Source organism: Schistocerca nitens, chromosome 1 (genome assembly GCF_023898315.1).
Source record: "Schistocerca nitens isolate TAMUIC-IGC-003100 chromosome 1, iqSchNite1.1, whole genome shotgun sequence".
Classification (NCBI taxonomy): domain Eukaryota; kingdom Metazoa; phylum Arthropoda; class Insecta; order Orthoptera; family Acrididae; genus Schistocerca; species Schistocerca nitens.
Window position 1 is genome coordinate 833,760,221 of NC_064614.1, and position 21,680 is coordinate 833,781,900.

Genomic DNA, 21,680 nt, shown 5'->3' on the forward strand with positions numbered 1-21,680 from the left:
TTTGACTCAATGCCCAGGCGTATCAAGGCCGTTATCACGGCCAAAGGTGGTTGTACTGGGTACTGATTTCTCAGGATCTATGCACCCAAATTGCGTGGAAGTGTAATCACATGTCACTTCTAGTATAATATATTTGTCCAATGAATATCCGTTTATCATCTGCATTTCTTCTTGGTGTAGCAATTTTAATGGCCGGTAGTGTATATATTGGACGGAAATTTCTTGCAGGTCCTGAGCTTCATATAGAAAGCTTTTTCTTTTAAAAAACAGTTTAATGCCATTAAGTTAGTTAGAAACCACGTGTTACTGATCAACATAATTTCATAAACCCTTCTTTCTGAAACTAGTCTTGGTTTACTACTTATTTCTCTTTGTATCATCTGAAATGCAAACAGACATAGCCTCTGGTAATGTTTTCGTTGAAAAGTCATTAATGCAAAAACGTAAGGGCCCTAAGATGGAAGCTTGTGGGACACTACATGTAATTGGTTCGCATTCATATGAAGATCAACACCGTATATCAGAACTCTTCGTTATTGACATCTTGTGTTCCATGCTAGAAACGGTGTGAACCATTTAAGAGAATTTTCTGCGGCACCAAGACCTAATTTATTTAAAGGGATGTTGTGAAACTGAAGCGATCCTTCCGGCTCGTCCACGGAAGTTCAGTGGTCACGGTCGGAATCAGCGCCGGGCGTCACGCGAGACAGCTCTGCCTGCCGAAGACGTGTCCGCCACCTAAACTGCAACACAGGCACCTTAAGAAGAATACCACATCTGCACACAGGAACGCACTTGCAGGCTCTTTTAAAGCTTAACGTACTGACAAATCAACTATATTGATCACACGTGATACAATCGAGACACTTTAATCAATCAGCTACGCCCCGCATAGCCCACGACTCACCGTCCGTCCTCGCGAAAAATGTGGACAGACTCTCGATTTAGGGAGCTCCAAGAAATTGTCTTACATCCAGGCTTTCCTGTCAGTCAGACTCAGGATTAACATGCAGGCAATTTCATTCGCGGTGTAAAACACTTGCCGTTTTAGAACACTCTACCTTAAAACAATATAGTAGGCGCCAGTCACAACCCGTTTAGAAGTATTACGGGAAGGCCGGCTCAGCATCTCGAACCTGGACAAAGTCTCCTTCTACCGGATACCATCTAGGGCATTCACAACTGCCGACGACGCAGCCTGCCGACACGGCAGCCAATATGTTACAAAATGTTACTGACAGATAAAAGAGTATTCTGGTCACGTATCACTTATTGTCTAATGAAGCAAGTACTTTCTCAATCGACATGTAAGGAGCCTGCTCAATATCAGAACCCTTTAAATTCAGTGACTCTGACATTTTGTTATTCGTAATTAGAGGTTACTGGAAAACTATTATATTGACGATCCTAAGCATTTTGTGAGTGCTGACAAAAGTAGAAAAATAGGGAAGTTTGATGAAGTGTGATCAAACGAATACCGACGCCTGTCAGTGTATATTAGTATGGGAAGTGTCCACCCTTCACATGTGTGACGGCCTGAATTCTGGTGCGGCACTTTCCGTGAGGTGTCTGAATCTCTGTGGACGAGTGACAGCTGATTCTTTCTCAAGAACCGAAACCAGAGAAGATGTGATGTTGAACGCTGGGATCTGGAGCGAATCCACGTTCTAACTAATCCCAAAGGTTTAGAAAAGGTACCCAGTGTTGTTCAGTTTCAGGAATGTCACCGTCTACAAACCACTGCATCACAGATGCTGCTTTATGACAGGGTGTATTGTCATAGTGATAGGCCTACAGCCTGTCATCGTCTTCGAACTGTTCCTCTGCTATATGCAGCACACAACGTTGTGAAATGTCCTGGTATCCTTCCGCATGTAGCGTCTTCTTTAATCCAGTAGGCGACCACTCCTAGCCGCTACAGACACCCACAACCGTATCTCCGTACTTCAGTATTGGCGCTATCCTTAATGGCAGATAACGTTCTTCCAGCATTCGCCAAATCCGAACCCTTGAGTCAGATTACCGCACGTTGTAGCACGTTTCATCAGCTCAAATCACTAGTTTCCAGTCATCCACTGTCCAGTGGAGTCGCCGTTTACAGCACCTCAAGCTCCGTGTTAGCGTGCACTTCAGAAATGTGTGTCTTATGAGGAGCTGCTCCACCACTGTACTCCACTGTTTGTAATTCCCTACACACAATCATTGCGCAAGATGGACTGCTAATAGCTCTTCGGAACCTTTCTGTTGTTACTACTTCTCTCCTGACAACAAAATACTATCCGCCTCCTTTTATAAGGAAAAGTCCGCCACTTGTGACATCTGGAGGTCAATTCTGCTCTGGTTCAAATGGCTCTGAGCACTATGGGACTCAACTGCTGAGGTCATTAGTCCCCTAGAACTTAGAACTAGTTAAACCTAACTAACCTAAGGACATCACAAACATCCATGCCCGAGGCAGGAGTCGAACCTGCGACCGTAGCGGTCTTGCGGTTCCAGACTGCAGCGCCTTTAACCGCACGGCCACTTCGGCCGGCGTCAATTCTGCATTACATGCTTTTAACCAGACAGTATGTCCATTTTTTCACTTTCTTAGAAGGGGGCACTCATTGTCGAGTCACGATGTATTAACTATTACACTGAGTCAGTTTTCGCCTATAGCTCCGAATGTAAAATAATCGTATTGTGATGAGATAAGAAAGATTTTTTTGGCGTCATTCAACATTTCGCCACCTTTCTCTTAAGTGCCAACATGGTGAATGTGTGACTGAACCGAGAGCTGAGGAATGGTGACTTTGTTAATGTACGTTCGCCGGCCGAAGAGGCCTTGCGGTTAAAGGCGCTGCAGTCTGGAACCGCAAGACCGCTACGGTCGCAGGTTCGAATCCTGCCTCGGGCATGGATGTTTGTGATGTCCTTAGGTTAGTTCGGTTTAACTAGTTCTAAGTTCTAGGGGACTAATGACCTCAGCAGTTGAGTCCCATAGTGCTCAGAGCCATTTTTTAATGTACGTTCACAGTATATTGTCACTGACTAATTGTATAACAGCTCTTGAAGTGAAAGTTTATTTTCTTCTATTTTTAGACCTGTGTTGTGTTTACTGACTTATACTGAATCCATGATCCACAGCCCATGCCCATAATGTCGCTTTTAGTTAAGAGGCTCCACCGTGCTGCTCTATTGAAGGTAGTATGTATCAAATTGGGCAATAGGGGGGGGGGGGGGGGGGGGACTGTGCCCGGTGTTCGGAATGACGTCTCACATGTTCAATTATTTCAGTCGTTATGGAAACATATGCTGTATATACAGGAAAACACAGGCTAAAGTTACCGCTGTACCATCCGTAAGCGCAGTGCAGCAGCAGATTAAGAAACAAATGTTTCGCAAGCAATCAGACTGCTGTAAAACACCGTCTCGACGCGTTGCGCAGCGCAGGTTCTGCCATGGAACGGCGCCTCTCGAGTAACAGCTGAAAGTTCAATTCTACATATGTAATGTACCTTATAGACATTTGCCCATCCACTCATTACTCGCGCACGCTTTGGCGATTCCCGTAAGAGTTTGGGCAACCTGTGCTCATTCGCACAAACGAAGGTCGATGGCTGGGTAGCCTTTAACTATATATGTGAAGACAGTAACTGTTCTGTAAAGAACAGAATACTGTTGATGACCGTGCAGCTATTCCTTGGAACAAATGATGACTAACTGAAACCCTCAGCTGCCGACAGGTGGACAGTTGGGAATGTGTCTGCTGGGAAGCGTGCAAGGGATAAGTCCCTGCAGTCGCGCTATTCATCTGTGTCCTCGGTGGCTCAGATGGACAGAGCGTCTGTCATGTAAGCAGGAGATCCCGGGTTCGAGTCCCGGTCGGGGCACACATTTTCAACTGTCCACATCGAGGTATATCAACAACACCTGTCGGCAGCTGAGGGTTTCAGTTAGTCATCATTTGTTCCAAGGAAGCGCTGCACGGTCATCAACAGTATTCTGTTCTTTCGAGAACAGTTACTGTCTTCACATATAAAGGCACATTAAGTAAAATAAAACAAAAATTAGGCTAAGTTTTCAAATATTTTTGCTCTTACAGGGCCTTCAGTTCGTTCCTGCTTTGTTCACATTTTAAAAACGAACTTACAGCTTCTGAAAATACATAGTTATCCCATATAACTTTTTGCTACGGGTTTCAGAGTGTTCTGTGTCATCTCTATATGTAGAAGGGCAGTAAAACAGATTCCTCATAGAAGAGTTGTGAGTAGAAGCACTTCCATATGATTCTGTAATCACTGAAGTAGTAGTATGACGTAACTTACACTATTACTAGGTAAATGATTATCAACTTCTAGTGTATTTATAATGTTTATAATCATTATTTTCTTTTTTCCATAACCTCCAAACATTTTCTTGAAAACTTTGAAGGTCGGTCTAGGCATCTCTTTGCTCAGAATCAAAAAACACACGTGCTGAGTTATTACTGTAGGAAACAACTGAATGCAAGACAAGAAAATATATAGCCAATAGCTGGATGCTCAAAACAATGGAAAAAAAATTCCTCAAGGATAATGAACTCAAAGATCATAGCAAGAGAAGTCACAGAGCAAAAGTGGGTGCGCCTCATTCTGGAATCTGCCATTTAAAGCGACATTCACGACCTTTATCTATGGATTTGGCCTAAAATTCTTTTATACTCGCACAAAGCATACTACAAACCATCATAATAACAAATAACAAAATTACGTATTTTCATCATTTCCAAGGTACCTTTTGCCCTGAACTCTAACTCTTAGTCCTGGCTGCTAGTGAGAGGACAGCCTTCAGGATTCGACCATTCTCAGGTCGGGAGCGAGATCGCATGTTCAGCCCTGGGGAAAGTAGGGGGATGTGAGACTGCCCCACTCACCGGCCTGATCTTTCCAGTTTTTCTCATTTTTTATTATCTTCTAAGTATTTTTTCAGATATTCGCTCAACTATTAGTTGTCAAGTCGCTTTTATTTGTACTGACGTCTCCTTTGTCTGTTTACAAGGGAGATGATACTGTACCATTGCTCTATAAACGTCTAGTGTTGGTTGGATGTCGGGCATGATGGCTGGGTGTTGAGCGTGTGACTCTTCGCAGATGAGCCTGAAGGAACCTCTTTTTACATCTTCTAAAACTGCTTTTAATTCTTAGTAATGTCAACGTTCAGGGCGTCTCTGTCGTATTTTGCGCCGGACATCGTAGCCCCTTAGTTGGGATTTACTTTTGGTTTGCAGTGCCGTTCTCCATGGATTTGTTTCTTGATTGAGGGACTGATTACTTCGTAGTTTGACTCCATAAACATCACATGCCCAACCAACCACATTTACCTTCTTACCCATCGTCATCTCCATCTTATTACGTTGAATATATGGTGTCATATCAAAATTTGTGCCAGACTTCGGCTCGAATCAAGATTTACAGCTTATCTCTGACAGTCACGTTAACTAATACACTATCTAAGCACGCAGTCATGGAGGCCCCGGTGCACAAACCAAAAGTGTCCCCCCACCTCGAGCCTAACTCTCCCACGTTCACGTTCCTAGCTAAGCAAAAGACAGCCCATACTTAAGCTCTCACACTCAGGTCCCTCAACCACTGCCGACCCCCCCCCCCCCCCAACTCACATTTACTCATCAACCCATCACTGTCCTACTATCTTCTATTAACAAAAAAACGCTTTCAAAAAATAGCAATTGACCTTTAATAGTTTAATAGAGTAGAATATAATATCAATATTTTCTCTGATATATCAGCACATGAAACAGCTATACTTTCCGATATCTTTGCACGTAACAAATACTGCCCTCCGCCTAAGGACCATTTTAATATAAGATAAAGGTAGTTGTTTTATAGAATTTCTTTAACCTTGTAGGAAACCTTTCTTAAATTCAAAATAAAAATATTAAAAACTAATCAATTGTAACACACAATAATATCACAAAAAAGGCAAGTAATACAGCATTATAAGACAAAACATAAGGAAAAAGTTAACCGAATGAATAAGCACGACCAGGTAAACGATCCTGCAGCATTATAGAAAAGAGCAGTTTTATTTACCTTTTTTTTAACTTGGAAAAATAAAGCTTTGCTTTTGCAATGGATACTGTTAGATGCATCAAGATGGCTTTATTTACGTCACGTTATTCGATACCAATGACCTATGTTTTACCTACAACACCTCTGCTAACTTTTGTACACCAGACGGTTTCGATACTTGTATTTTAAATGAAGTTCTTATCAGAATAAGATGTGCTGGAAACAGAGGAGAAATGTCGTCAACGCATGCCATTATAAACACAAATGATACATTTTCAAGATCGTCCTCACAGGCGATAGATATGAACAATGGTGGTATCGTTCTATACGTGTGTATAACTTCTTTCATTCCTTAAAATACCGTATTTTGTTACAAGAAAATGATGTCCTCATTAGGCAGGAAAGTGACACTCCAAATAGTTGCCGGCTCTGTCAGACTCGATCTCGTAAAGCTCGACGAAGTGCTTCTTTACTGCTTTTTATTTCTTTGTTCGAACATTTACTCATGCGTTCGATATTTCACATAAGTTGAAGGCTTCCTCAAGCAGTCTGTCCAATGATCCTTTGATTTTTGTCAGCTCCATTCCTAAGAGGTAATAGGCCTATGCAGCTGCGCCGTCCATAGTCTTAGAATATATTGCTTTAGATGCTATACTGTTTTTTATCTGGAACTTTAGACTACGAACATAAGACAGCTGTAGTATTACGTTTTCTTTTTAAGACCTATGTCTACAATTCCGTAATAAAATTTCTTGCCGCGCGGGGCAGCCACGTGGCCTGAGGCGCCTTGTGTCACGGTCCGTGCGGTTCCCTACGTCGGAGGATCGAGTCCTCCCTCGGGCATGGGTGTGTGTGATGTCCGTAGCGTAAGTTAAAGTTAGATTCAGTAGTGTGTAGGCTTTGAGACCGATGAGTTCAGCAGTTTGGTCCCATAAGATCTTACCACAACTTAAATTTAAATTTCTTACTTGAAAGAATTATACTTGTCAAAGCCTTAAGAAAGTCAACGAATCTGTAAGAGCATGGATGCGCCGTACCATCTCGCTCAACGTGTCTGGTTCAGCTGCTTTAGCTTTAGCTCGGCAGTACCCCGCGGAACAATTTTTTAAATCCCGACTCTAAACGCATTGTTGCTAAAAAATTAGTAGATGTTCTCAACTGTTCCGAAAACGATGCTATTTCTTGAGTAGCCTCTAGAGCGTCTTTACGGATTATATTCAATTTGTGAATCGCACAATGAGCAAAAGCGATAGGATGCACTATTTTTTTTTTCACCATAATGTACGCCACTCATAATGGAAGCTCTGTCATAACCTTGGCGTCGAAATTTGATCAGATTTAGTTCCTTTCGTTCTGTACATCCAATTATTTCATGTTTCTATCATAATGTGTGATACTCTTTGATGTGACTAAAGGATTTCTATTGTCATCTTTGATTATTTGAAAGTAGCAAAGATTGACGGCCATTAATTAGCTGGTTTTACTTATGCTTGAGTAATATAAGATGTGATAGAAAACAACTGTGTGCTTTAAATGTCTTGAATTAATTCTCGTGTGACTTCTCCTAACCACCAAGAAGTAATTTAATTCTAGGTTACGAGACTGAGCTACTTTACAGAGACATGTGGTTTCTGATGCAATCCTTTCAGTGGTGAATGATAATTGTTAAGTAGTTGAATGGTGTACAGAAAGTTATCCTTGTTTAAGCACGTGATATTGCTGGTTGTCCCAGGTAAGACTGCTTTTTGCTCATGTTTATGGGACATAATCCATCATTCGACGACTGACGCTGGTGCACCTCCTCTTCATAACCAAGAGTCAGGTATCACTGAAGCTTTACGTATTCCTCTTTCAAAAAAAATGTTCAAATGTGTGTGAAATCTTATGGGATTTAACTGCTAAGGTCATCAGTCCCTAAGCTTACACACTACTTAACCTAAATTAGCCTAAGGACAAACACACACTCGCGGTGGTCTCGCGGTTCTAGGCGCGCAGTCCGGAACCGTGGGACTGCTACGGTCGCAGGTTCGAATCCTGCCTCGGGCATGGATGTGTATGATGTCCTTAGGTTAGTTAGGTTTAAGTAGTTCTAAGTTCTAGGGGACTGATAACCACAGCAGTTGAGTCCCGTAGTGCTCAGAGCCATTTGAACAAACACACACACCCATGCCCGAGGGAGGACTCGAACCTCCGCCGGGACCAGCCGCACAGTCCATGACTGCAGCGCCTTAGACCACTCCTTCCTCTTTCCTATTAATATTATTGGCATGTGTAGTAATCGCTGTATTGCAAACTACACTAATCAGGACGTGGCTGCCGAAACCTGTGTCTTAAAAATGAGAATCTTGCGGTTCCGTTACTTCAAAATGTGACCACTATAGCTGATTTATCGATTTCCTTCCTTCGACAGTTTCCTTTATGCTTTTTTTCGTTTTTGAACTGTTATCTTCTTAAACAAACAAAGCTCTTGTCCACCAACATAATACGGGCCTTAGCGAACGAATATCGATGCATGTCGTGTTTTCTATTTCTCCACTTTTCGCTTTCTTTTTAATTTTTCTTTTGTTTCTTTTTCCTGTCTGTGTCTGCGCGTCAGAAGTCCGGTTTCCTCAGCCTAATTACGGTCAGCTCAAATTTTCATCGTCACTAGACACAACACCAAAATTTCTCCCACGGGACGTGTGGGATTGGTGCTACTGTGGAAACGGATTTGAATAATAGTGACTTACTCTGCCAGGAGGTTTACACTCTATATGAACCGAAGTAAATGCACTGAACTGAAACGAATATACAGACATTCTTTGTGACAGAGTATGCCGCTATCCGTTAACCCATGTGTGCTAACCCCATACACCCCATCGACGGACCGCTAGTGGTAGTGTTCGGAAATCACAGACAGAAACGTCAGTGACGGTGGAAATTGGGCTCAGACCTCGAGGCATGGTCAAATACTACGTCGCAATCTTTTCATACCTCTTGGTAAGCAGCGCAGAACGTCCTTGGCCCACCTACCACGCATTCATCTGACATGTCCCACGTCATCCACTCCACTCTGTTTCCTTGTCTGTTTGTTTGTTTGTTTTCCTACCTCTCCTGGTAATTCACATCATGCACTTTTCATTACTCGCTGAGTAACTTCCAGTGTTTCAACGACTTTTTTTATTAAACGACCAAGTGTCCTGCCATGAAGTGTTAATAAACAAACATTACCAACTTCCCATTCCACACACATATGAACATGCTTTTGAAAGTCCGATTTATTTTATCAAAAGCCTCTCCTGTTTATTTGTATGGGTGCCGTCATTGTCTTCAGCTATCCTAAATGCAAGAAAACCATCAACCACAGTGACAACTGCGCCGTCTGACGCAGTGCGCTGACACATGTGCTTTTCGCGCTATTGTAGATATCGCGGTATGTCGTAAGTGAATCTTCTGGCAACTAATGCCAACGTGTAAAAAAGAGGAGCAGGAAAATCGAGTGAGGCAAATGATTGACTTTACTTCTGTACAGGCATCATCTGTTTCTTCTACCATAGCTCGCTAGTGTACTTCAGCAAGACCTCGGCCGATTCTCATAACATACACTGACGGAAAGGAAATCACAACACCAAGAAGGAGTTGGATGATTTAAACGAATGCTGGCAGGCGTGTTTCCACATCTGAAAGATGATATCTAAGCAAATTTCGCGCCAGTCGCATAAGACTGGCGCTAGCAGCGCCACTATGAGGATGCAAATCAGGTTTGCTTTAGAAACACGCTGTAACGTTTTCGAGTGCTGATTACCTTTGAGACTGGACATGGTGAGATGTCTTTAACGTGACAAAGACGCCATTATCAAAACCTCACAGAATTTGAATGAGGCCATGTACTAGGGCGGCGATATAACAGGTAGACTTGGCGGTAAATATAGCCACTGTGCTTGACTGCTGGCAGCTGTGGTCACGAGAATGTACGATCACAAGAAAATCAGGCTCCGGATGGCCACATGGCAGTACCTAGAGTGTAGACCATCGTGTTTGGTGTATGGTTCTGACGCATCGTACTGCATCACCAGTAGCAATCTGAACAGCAATTGGTACCACAGTGACACAAAGAACCGTTATAAATCGGTTACTTCAACGACAGCTCCGAGCCAGAAGCTCTATAGCGTACATTCTACTGACCCCAAATCACCGCCATTTGCAAATTCAGTGGTGTCAATCGAGCGCTTATTAGAGGGCAGAGTGGATAGGACCTGCAACCAACCAGTCTGCATGCTAGACACAATGGACCACCACCTGGGGTTATGGTCTGGTGTGCTATTTCATATGACAGCGGGAGTTCTGCCTTGGTGATCCCACGCACACTGATTGCAAATTTGTACGTCAATCTGGTGACTCGACCTGCTGTACTGCCATTCATGAACAGCGTGTAGGTGGTGCTTTCCAACATGATAACGTTCGCCCACATACTGCTGTTGTCACACAGCATGTTGTGCAGAGTGTTGACGTGTTGCCTTGCCTCCCCGACCACGAGACCTGTCTCCAATCGAGCACATATGGGTCATTATCGGACGACAACTCCAACGTCATCGACAACCAGCATTAAGTCCCGTTACTGACCGACCAAATGCAACAGGCACGTACTGCAGCCCACAAACTGACATCTGGCGCCTGTACAACACAATGCAGGCACGTTTTCATTGTTGCATTCAATAATCTGGTAGTTAAAGCGGTTATTAATGCACTAGCATTTCACATTAATTGCAGACAAATGTATTCCAGAAATTTCATTATTGTGCAACATTTTTTGGTGTTGCGATATTTTTCCGTTAGTGTAATAATATGGTCTCCATTGCGCATTTGTTCAAAATAAAGTCTGAACACAACAGGAGTTATCTGTGTGCGGGCCTGGTTACCAAATGCGCACTAAAGAGAACCAACATAATATAAAAGCAACTTAGCTATAATGCCTTATCTTCTTATGCTGTTCTGTGAATTCTGTTTACTGCTCTTCCGAAATTGTAGCATGTAACTGTGTACAGATGTCAACCTGGGTGTTCAGTGCTGACTGCTCCTGTTGCTCCGCAGAATCTTCCCGCCGTGCGCAGCGTCAGGAGTGCGAGATGACCGTCCTTGCGGACCGCATCTACGGCGGCGACAGGGCCACCATCGGCCAGTACCCGTGGCTCGCCCTGCTGCAGTACCGTTCCCGTGAGTACCAGCACACTATACTCTGCTACCTCGCTGTCTTCACTGCAATAGCTTCTTCAAATATATGCCGATATTTATGGTTCATTTGGGCACCGATGCCCGCATCTCGTGGTCGTGCGGTAGCGTTCTCGCTTCCCACGCCCGGGTTCCCGGGTTCGATTCCCGGCGGGGTCAGGGATTTTCTCTGCCTCGTGATGGCTGGGTGTTGTGTGCTGTCCTTAGGTTAGTTAGGTTTAAGTAGTTCTAAGTTCTAGGGGACTTATGACCACAGCAGTTGAGTCCCATAGTGCTCAGAGCCATTTGAACCATTTTTTTGGGCACCGTTATTACGTTGTCTAAGCATTTTACACTGAAGAACCAAAGAAACTGGTATACCAGACTAATATCGGGCAGGACCCCACGAGCACGCAGAAGTGCCGCAACACGACGTGGCATGGACTTGGCTAATGTCTGAATTAGTGTTCGAGGGAACAGACACCATGAATCCTGCCGGGCTGTTCATAAATTCGTAGAGTGCGAGGGGGTGGATATCTCTTCTGAACAACACGTTGCAAGGCATCCCAAATATGCTCAATAATGTTCGTGTCTGAGGAGTTTGGTGGCCAGTGCAAACGTTTAACCTCAAAAGAGTGTTCCTGGAGCCACTCTGTAGCAATTCTGGACCTGTCAGGTGTCGCATTGTTCTGTTGGAGTTGCTCAAGTCTGTCGGGATGCTCAATGGGCATGTATGGATGCAGGTGATTAGATAGGATGCTTACGTGTCACCTGTCAGTCTTATCTAGACGTATCAGGGGCCCCATTTCACTCCAACAGTACACACTCCACACCTTTACAGAGCCTCCACCAGCTTCAACAGTCCCCTGCTGACACACAGGGTCCATGGATTCATGAGGTTGTCTCCATATCCGTACACGTCCATCTGTTCAATACAGTTTGAAATGAGACTCGTCCGACTGTGGATATCATAACCATTTAATAAATCGTATTCATCTTTTGTCATTTTTAACATAGAATCCCATTACAAACTATGTGCTGTAAAATACCAAGATGGATGTAGTTTACTAGATTTTATACAAGTATCTCTAAAATTTTCAGAAATATCTGCCAGTATTAAAACATCAGATTTATTGTATAATTTTGTACACTTTTCTAAATTTTTAATATTGAATGTTTCCCAAACATGTTTTGCATGATTTAAGCTTCACCAGAAATGTTTTTTAGTCAAGTCTAGAATAAAAATAGTCTTTATTAGGTAATTTTTATTCTTTTAATTTTTCTGTACAATTCGTATATTCATAACATCTTTTTTAATCATTAAAACTAATTGTTCACCTTTAAAATATTTTGATGCTTCTCTAAATTGTTTGTTGTAAGATTTTTAGATAATTTAACAATGCTCAAGGCCATAAATTTAAATTTATCTAAATATATTAATGTTAATCCATCTTCAACATCTTTACTGAATGAAATATATTATTGGTCATTATTTGGAGTAGCATTAATGTCTTGATTATCTATAGTTAATTTGTTGATAAACAAATGAACATCGTAATTTGCTGCATTATGAATATAAACTGGAATAAAATTAGGATTTTGATAATAATGATTACAATCTTCATGTGGAGTTCCTTGATATTTTCCCTTTAAATGATAATTATTTCCTACCTTTTTTCCTCTTTAGTAAATTTTTTGAATTTATAAATTTATTTTATCTTCTTTTGTCATTATCATTGGAATATTTCTATCATATAATTCAGGAACTTCTCTAGGTTCTTGTTTTAACATTTCAATGACTTTTTTTGCTGTTTCTTTACCAGTATATGTTACATGTTCTTTATAATCATCATTAGAATATTTAACATAGTAATTAAATGAAAAATAGATTATGTTTTTGATATTTATTAATACCAGCTTCTTGAGCATTTGCTTCACATGTGTTAACATACTTTAAAAGATGTTCTAAATCTGTATAAATTATAACATTTAGTTGTAATGAATTATTGTAATTTCCAAATTCAATTTTTTCACCTTCTGCAGCCATATCTATTTTTATTTCTTTATGTTATTTACAATTGTTGTCATGATTGTCTATCACAAGGATAAATTTTTTCATTGTGTTCATTTGTTTGTGAACTAGGTAATCTAGGTAAATTTTTTATCCCACAATAATGTGAATTATTTTTATAATATATTTTTAATATATTTTTCTTGTTTATTTTTTGTATTGTTAAGAGAATATACAATAAATTTTTCATCATTTGTGTAAACATTAATTGAAATATTCTGACTTCTTTTTATGTCTTGGAACATTTGATAACTGAACTGGGAAGCTAATTTCCTCTTTTTCAAAAATTTCATCCAATTCTAATCCAATATTTTTATAATTTTTAACTTTTTCAACTTTTTAACTTTTTCAACAAGATCATCTTCTCGACATAAAGCTGATTTTAAAAGAAAGAAAATATGTCTGATCTGTACTTTTTAACATTAATTACAGCTTCTTTAACTTTAATTTTTTTCATAAATCGATATATGATAACCTAAAATTTGATTGTGTCTATTAACACTTAATTCTAAACAATTTGTAAAAAATAAATGCCAACCAGTTTTTCTTTTTATTTCTTCCATTTCAGTCAATAGTAAAACCATTGATTTTTGGCAATACTCTTCTAAATTAATTGTTCTTATTAAAAATTTGTAACTTGTTTTACAATTAAATTCTTATATTTCGTCTTGTCTTTTAAAGTAACAACTATCCTAACTTCAGTTATTCAATTATTCTTTGTATTAAAATATTCTTAAATTTAGTGGTTACCTCTTGTTTAATTTGATTAAAAAATTCTTGTAGTTCAACAAGATTATTGACAGTATTAATTTTGTGAGTTGTTATTCTAGATTTAAAGGCAGAAGCTTTTCAAATCATTCATTTAGGTGATTTAAAAAATCAGCATCAAGAAAATTCTGATAGTTCTTTTATTTGATTTCTTGATATTTATCTATAAGAAGTTTTTTATTCTTTTATTTGATTTCTTGATATTTATCTATAAGACGTTTTTTATAATAATTCTATTTTATAATAATTCTCATTATCAGTATTATTAATATTACCCTCAGATCTACTGATAAGATCAATTAATTGTTATTAACTTTAGAATTATTTTTTTTAATTTTTTGTTTTCCAGTTTTGATGAATTTCTTTCAAAGATTTTTTATTGAAATCTTTTCAGTATAAGAATTGTCCTCATATCTTCCAATACCAGCTATTAATTGTTTTTCATTAAGTTTTCCAGTATTTTTTAAGTTTTTTTGTTTTAGAGATTCCATGAAGATAATTTATTCAATTTGTTATCATTATTATTTATATTGTGAACAGGATTTAGAGTAAGAACAATTAATTTCTCTTTATTAAGCTTAGAATAATTTGTTCATGTTCTCGTTTTAAAAATTGTTCAAAGTTCTTTTTATGTTTTTATATCTTAGTTCTCCCTTCTTCATTTCTTTCATACTAAAATAAGCAATAAATCCCTCTTGATCTTGTCTAGTTATATTTGAATAAACTTCCACTTACAACTTTTTTCCAAATCGGCATAACTTAATCCACATTTTTCTTTACAATAATTTTATAAGTTTTGAAAAGCTGAATTTTGGAATACATTTTATCTTGCTTTTATTTTATAGAAAAAAATTTAACTTCTTATAAAGTTCATATGTTTATGGGTGAAATGTACCTTTGACGTTTTAATTAAAATTTCAATCGATGATATATGTAGATGAGGTTTGGGAGAGTTTATTTATACAGAGAAAAATTTGTTCAATTTTTATATAAACGAAAATTTGGTTTGTGGATGTAGATAAACATGATCTTGGAGAGCCTGTTTATGTAGAAAAAATTTATTAGATTTTTATTTTTTAAATACATGAAAATTTCATAGACAGTCTTGGAGAACCTATTTATAAAGAAAAAATTTTTAGATTTTTATTTATTAAATAAAAAAATTTGGTTCATGGATATAGAAAAATTTTTAAGTGCGGGAAACGACAAAACTAAAATCTTGGTTCATATCGAGACATTTTTTAAAAATGTTCTCTTTGGCCCAGCTCTCTCATAAATATGCTACTAGTGCGCCACTTTGCTCAGTAGTCAGCTGAAAATAAACCATCTACACATTTTATAAATTACAGAGAGCTGGCAGAAGTCATGGAATATTTCCTAATATTGTGTTCGACCTACTTTTGCCTAGCATGTTTCAGTATCTACATCTACATGAATACCCTGCAAATCACATTTAAGTTCCTGAATAGGGTTCGTTGAACCACCTTCACAATTCTATATTGTTCCAATCTCATATAGCATGTGTAAAGAACGAACACCTATATCTTTCTGTGTGAGCTCTGATTTCCCTTGTTTCCTCATGATGATCGTTTCGCCCTATGTAGATTGGTGTCAACAAAATATTTTCGCATTCAGAGGTGGTGATAGCAATTTCGTGAGAAGACTCCGCCATAACGAAAATGGATTTGTTTTATTTATATCCACCCCAAATCCTATATCATTTCAGTGACATGCGCTTCCCTATTTCGCGATAATACAAAATGTGCTGTCCTTCTTTCAACTTTTTCGATGTGCTCTGTTAATCCTATCTGGTAAGGATCCTGCAACACACAGCAGTATTCTAAAAGAAGAAGGACAAGCATAGTGTAAGCTGTCTCTTTAGTAGATATGTTACATTTTCTAAGTGTCTTGCCAATAAAACGCTGCCTTTGATTAGCCTTCCCCACAACATATCCATTATCTTCCTTCCAATTTAAATTGTTCGTAATTGTAATTCCTAGGTATTTAGTTGAATTTACAGCCTTTATATATGACTAATTTATCGAATAACCGAAGTTTAAAGGATTCCTTTTAACACTCATATGGATGACCTCTCACTTTTCGTTATTTAGGGTCAATTGCCAATTTTCGCAACATACTGATGTCTTTTCTAAATCGTTTTGCACTTTGTTCTGGTCTTCTGATGACTTTACTAGTCGATAAACGACAGCGTCATCTGCAGACAACCTAAAATGGATGCTCAGATTGTCTCCCAAATCGTTTGTATAGATAAGGAACAGCAAAGGGCCTATAACACTACCTTGGGTATGCCAGAAATCACTTCTGTGTTATCTGATGACTTTCCGTCAGTTACTACGAACTGTGACCTTCCTGACAGGAAATCACGAATCCAGTCACATAACTGAGAATATGCTCCATAAGTACGCAATTTGACTATAAGTCGCTTCTATGTACAGTGTCAAAATTGTTCTGGAAATCTATAAATATGGAATCCATTTGAAATCCCTTTTCAGTAGCACTCAACACTTCATGTGTGTAAAGAACTAGTTGTGTTTCACAAGAACGATGTTTTCTAAATCCGTGTTGACAGTTTGTCAATAGGCCGTTTTCTTCGGAGTAATTCATTTATTTTATAGAAAAGAACTTAACTTCTCATAAAGTTCACATGTTTATAGGTGAAATGAACCTTTGACGTTTTAATTAAAATTTCAATCGATGATATAGGTAGATGAGGTTTGGGAGAGTTTATTTATACAGAGAAAAATTTGTTCAATTTTTATATAAATGAAAATTTGGTTTGTGGATGTAGATAAACATGATCTTGGAGAGCCTATTTATATAGAAAAAATTTATTAGATTTTTATTTTTTAAATAAATGAAAATTTCATAGACAGTCTTGGAGAACCTATTTATAAAGAAAAAATTATTAGATTTTTATTTATTAAATAAAAAAATTTGGTTCATGGATATAGAAAAATTTTTAAGTGCGGGAAACGACAAAACTAAAATCTTGGTTCATATCGAGACATTTTTTAAAAATGTTCAAACGCAATATACCAAAATCCTGCTGCATATCGACGTTAATGATGTGGGCCTGTAATTTAGTGAATTACTCCTAATACCTTACTTCAATATTAACGTGAACTGTGAAACTTTCCAGTCTTTGGTTACGCATCTTCCGTCAAGCGAACGGTTGTATATGATTGTTAAGTATGGAGCTAATGCATCAACATATTCTGAAAGCAATATAATTAGTATACAATGTGGACCAGACGTCTTGCTTTTGTTAAGTGATTTAAATTGCTTCACTATTCCGAGGATATCTACTTCTGTTTTATTCATGTTGGCAACTGTTCTTGATTCGAATTATGGAGTATTTACTTCATCTTCCTTTGTGAAGGCATTTCGGAAGGCTGTGTTTAGTAACTCTGCTTTGGTAGCACTGTCTTCTATAGTAGCTGCATTGCTATCGCGCAGAGAATTCATTGAAGTTTCTTACCATTGGTATACTTCACATACGACCAGAATCTCTGTGGGTTTCTGCCAGGTTTCGATACAAAGTTTCGTTGTGAAAGCCATTATAAGCATCTCGCACTGAAGTTCGCACTAAATTTCGAGCTTCTGTAAAAGATCACCTATCTTGGAGATTTTGCATGTGTTTAAATTTGGAATGTTTTTTTCGTGGCATGTACTTAAGAAGCCGTTGAAAGTCCCCTGTAGAAGTATTGAGCCATGCTGCCTTTATAGCAGTGCATAAGCGTTTATAGCTGTCCATAAGTGCGAAAGAACTGCCGGAGCAGGTTTTTGTGCACGAACTGACCTCTCGATTTTTCCCATAAATGTTCAGTGCGATTCATGTCGGGCAATCTGGGTGGCCAAACCTTTCGCTCGAGTTGTCTAAAATGTTCTTCAAACCAAACACAAAAAATTGTGCCCCAATGACGTTGCATATTGTCACCCACAAAACATAAAACTTCCTTCGTTGTCTGAGAACATATCGTCCATGAAGGGCGGAAAATAGTCTCCAAGTAGCGGAACATCCAGAGGACCCAATGCATTCCTTGTGAACACAGCCCACACCATTATGCCATTATGGAGCCACCACCAGATTGCACAGTGCCTTGTTGAGCAGTTGAACCCATGGCTTTGTGGGGCCTGTGGCACACATGTACCCCCTCCATCAGCTCTTACCGCCTGAAATCAGGACTCATCTGACCAGGCTGCAGTTCTCGAGTCGTCTAGGATCCAACCGACATGGCGACGAGCCCAGGACAGACGCTGCAAGCGATGTCGTGCTATTAGCAAAGATACCCGCGCCGGTCGTCTGCTGCCATAGCCCGTTAACGCCAAACTTCGCCTCACTGTCCTAACAGATACGTTCGTCGTACGTCCCACATTGGTTTCTGCGGTTATTTTACGTAGTGTTGCTTGTCTGTCAGCACTGACAACTCTAAACATACGCCGCTGCTCTCGGTCGCTAAGTGATGGCCGTCGGTTACTGCATTGGCCGTGATAAGAGGTAATGCCTGAAATGTGGTATTCTCGGCACTCTCATGGCGCTGTGGATCGCGGAATACTATATTCCCTAACAATTTCAAAACTCGTGTCCACCTCCGTAGTAGCGCTACCGCCTCCCACACAACGGGGCCCGGTTTCGATTCCCGGCAGGGGACTGTGTGTTGTGTGTCCTACACAATAATTTTCATCATCATTGACATGCAAGTCGCCGAAGTGGTGTCAACTAAAAAGACTTGCAATACGGCTGCCAAACCCTGAAGGGGATATCCCTGCCAATAAATGCCATAAGATCATTTTAGTTTTTCTAAAATGGTATGTCCTATGCGTCTACCTCCAACTACCACTCCGCATTCATAGTCTGTTAATTTCCACCTTGCGGCCATGATCACGTCCGAAACCTTTTCACAAAAATCACCTGGGTACAAATGCCAGCTCCGCCAATGCATTGTACTAATGATTATAAATAATTTGCGCGATCGTGACTAATAGAAGATTATTTACAAGAACCTATAATTTTTAAAAATAATTTAATTGCGTAACCGGAACGCAATTGAACCCTTTTGTTTCTACCTACCAGAAAATTACATTTCACCCCTCATGGAGTAATTACCCCCAGATTGGGAACCCTCTCACAAGGTCGGAAACAGATATTCTTGATAACTCGCTTATTTCAGTGATTTTTTCATTAATTGCATATGTATGTTTAGGAGTACTAAAATAATACTGTTTTCGAATGAAACAAAATTTATTTTAAGCGTTGTCTGCCTTAATAGTTGTTGGTAGTAGTCAGGTTTCCTAATATAATTTGCACCTTAGCCACGTATTCCGCGCTGGATTTCCGTACTGTGTAGCTGCATTTACAGTTAGGCATTACTAATACGATTAAGGTACAACTATGATGACTTTTAATAAACGGAAAATGTTGTTTGTTCGAATCGACTAGGATACAGTCGACCGAAGGTTTTAACCGCTGGAAGTGTTCTGGACAACCAGGAAGATGTTTTTCACCTATATTTATCCGTTTTTAAGAAATCTTTCGTGAAATACTTTTCTGTCGAATGTATTTCAGCCTGTTATTATTGTTTTCTTGTAACTTATTTACATTCATTGTGTGCAATTTTATTTATATTTACGCTATTTGACCAAAAGTATCCAGCCACCAGAATGTAGCGCGGAACTGACCGCTAGATGTCACGAGAGGCGGGCCCGTCAATATAAAACGAGGTGAAGAGTTTTGTGTTGTCGCTAAAGAAGCAATAACAACAGAAAGCATCAGTCGGAAAAGCTGAGTGACTTCTAATGTGGACTACTGATTAGATGTCTCCTGAGTAAGAAATCCGTCAGGGGTATTTCAACCTTTTTAAAGCGGCCCAAGTCGATTGTTGGTGATGTGACTGTGAAATGAAAATGCGAAGGAACAAATACAGATAGAGCAACACCAGACAGGCCCACGTGTTATGGGCCCGAATCGTCGGCATTTTGGAGTTTGGTTGTAAATAGTTGCATGAATTCAGTGGAAGGAATCACTCGTGAGTTCCAAAATGCTACCAGCAGTCCAGTTAACGCAATAACTGTGCATGAGGTGAAATGGTCGAGCAGCTCCTCGTAAGCCAGACATTTCGGTGGTCAGTGTTAAGCGACACTTGAGGTGGTGTAAATAGCAAGGTCAGTGGACTGAACTGGAAACGAGTAATTTGCGGTGCTAAATCACGCTGTACCTGTGGCAATCAGATGGAAGGGTTTGAGCTTGGCAGATGCCTCGAGAACGTTATCTGCCTCCGTTTGTAGCGCCAACTGTGCACTAAAGGTGGGAGGATAAAAAATCATTTTACAGTACTGTTTTCTGTGTACAGTACAGGAACAGTTCGGAGACGATGATGGTTTGCACCTGCATGACGGTGTACCCTCGCATGAAGCAGTATCTGCGAGGCAGTGGTTTGTGTAAGTGACTTTCTGAAATGGACTGGCATGCCTGGAGTCCCAATTTGAACACAACGGAACACCTTTGGAATGAGTAAGCATGTCGACTTTGCTCAAGACCCCAGCGTCCAACACCTTCTCCTGTTCCAGCTCTTGTGGAAGAATCGGCTGCCATTCCTTCACCGAGATTCATACAACTCACTGAACGAGTCCCTAGCAGAGTCAAGCCGTCATAAAAGCGAAGAGTGAAAACACTCCTTACTAATGTCCACTAATAAGTGTCTGGATACTTCTGATCAGTTATACTGTGAATATTGTTTCCTTAGGTTCATAAGAAATTAATATTTCCACTTGTAACACGCACACACAAGTAGCCTCTATTAACTGTTACACATTTACACGATTGACAAATACAAATCGTTTCATTGCCGGTAACGGTATTGTTTACAGCGGGCAGCAGTGACAGTGGGCTCACTGTGTATGTTGTGTTGTGTTGCCAGCTGAAGGGGAGCTGGCGTTCCTGTGCGGCGGCGCGCTGGTCAGCCCGCGCTACGTGCTCACCGCCGCCCACTGCCTCCAGAGGAAGCCCTCCGGCGGCACCCTGTAAGTACCACATCACCGCACCACGTCTCTCTGCCCGCAGCCGTATCTCCAATTGCAATGAAATACGTTTTAACAACTCCTCTAGTTAAATGACTACTGGCATCGTGACGCCCATGCTAAACGTAAACCCCGACATAGGGAGACATCAGATTCGTAATAGTTCACTGTAAATTTACTTATCTTGATCGCGTTGCAAAGAAACAGTTAGATAACCTGCTTCATTGTTGAACAACCAAGTTCGTATCTATCTGCCGTAGCTCGTAGTGCAACTGGTACCAATACACATTCTGAAAAAACCGATAAGGTGCACTGCAAACAGCGTACTGTCAAGGCACTCAAAATCTGCCTAAAGATATACCACAGTGATAGTCATCCACGCAACACTGACCACTGCGCGTCCCTCAACAAATAGGGGTCACGCAGTTATAATCTAAGTGCAATATATAAATACACTGAAGAGACAAAGAAACTGGTACACCTGCCTAATATCGTGTAGTGTCCCCACGAGTACGCAGAAATGCCGCAACACTACGTGGAATTGACTAGATAATATCTGGAGTAGT

The 21,680-nt window shown here is 39.9% G+C and overlaps 1 protein-coding gene across 1 annotated transcript in view; it reads left to right on the forward strand.

Moving 5' to 3' along the window:
- Positions 1-21,680, forward strand: part of LOC126207568 (CLIP domain-containing serine protease HP8-like) — a 75,832-nt gene that overhangs the window by 17,185 nt on the left and 36,967 nt on the right. Inside the window, exons 3-4 of the mRNA XM_049938883.1 lie at positions 11,121-11,243; positions 21,015-21,117. Of these exons, the coding sequence (XP_049794840.1) occupies positions 11,121-11,243; positions 21,015-21,117 (226 nt within the window). The remainder of the gene's footprint in view (positions 1-11,120; positions 11,244-21,014; positions 21,118-21,680) is intronic.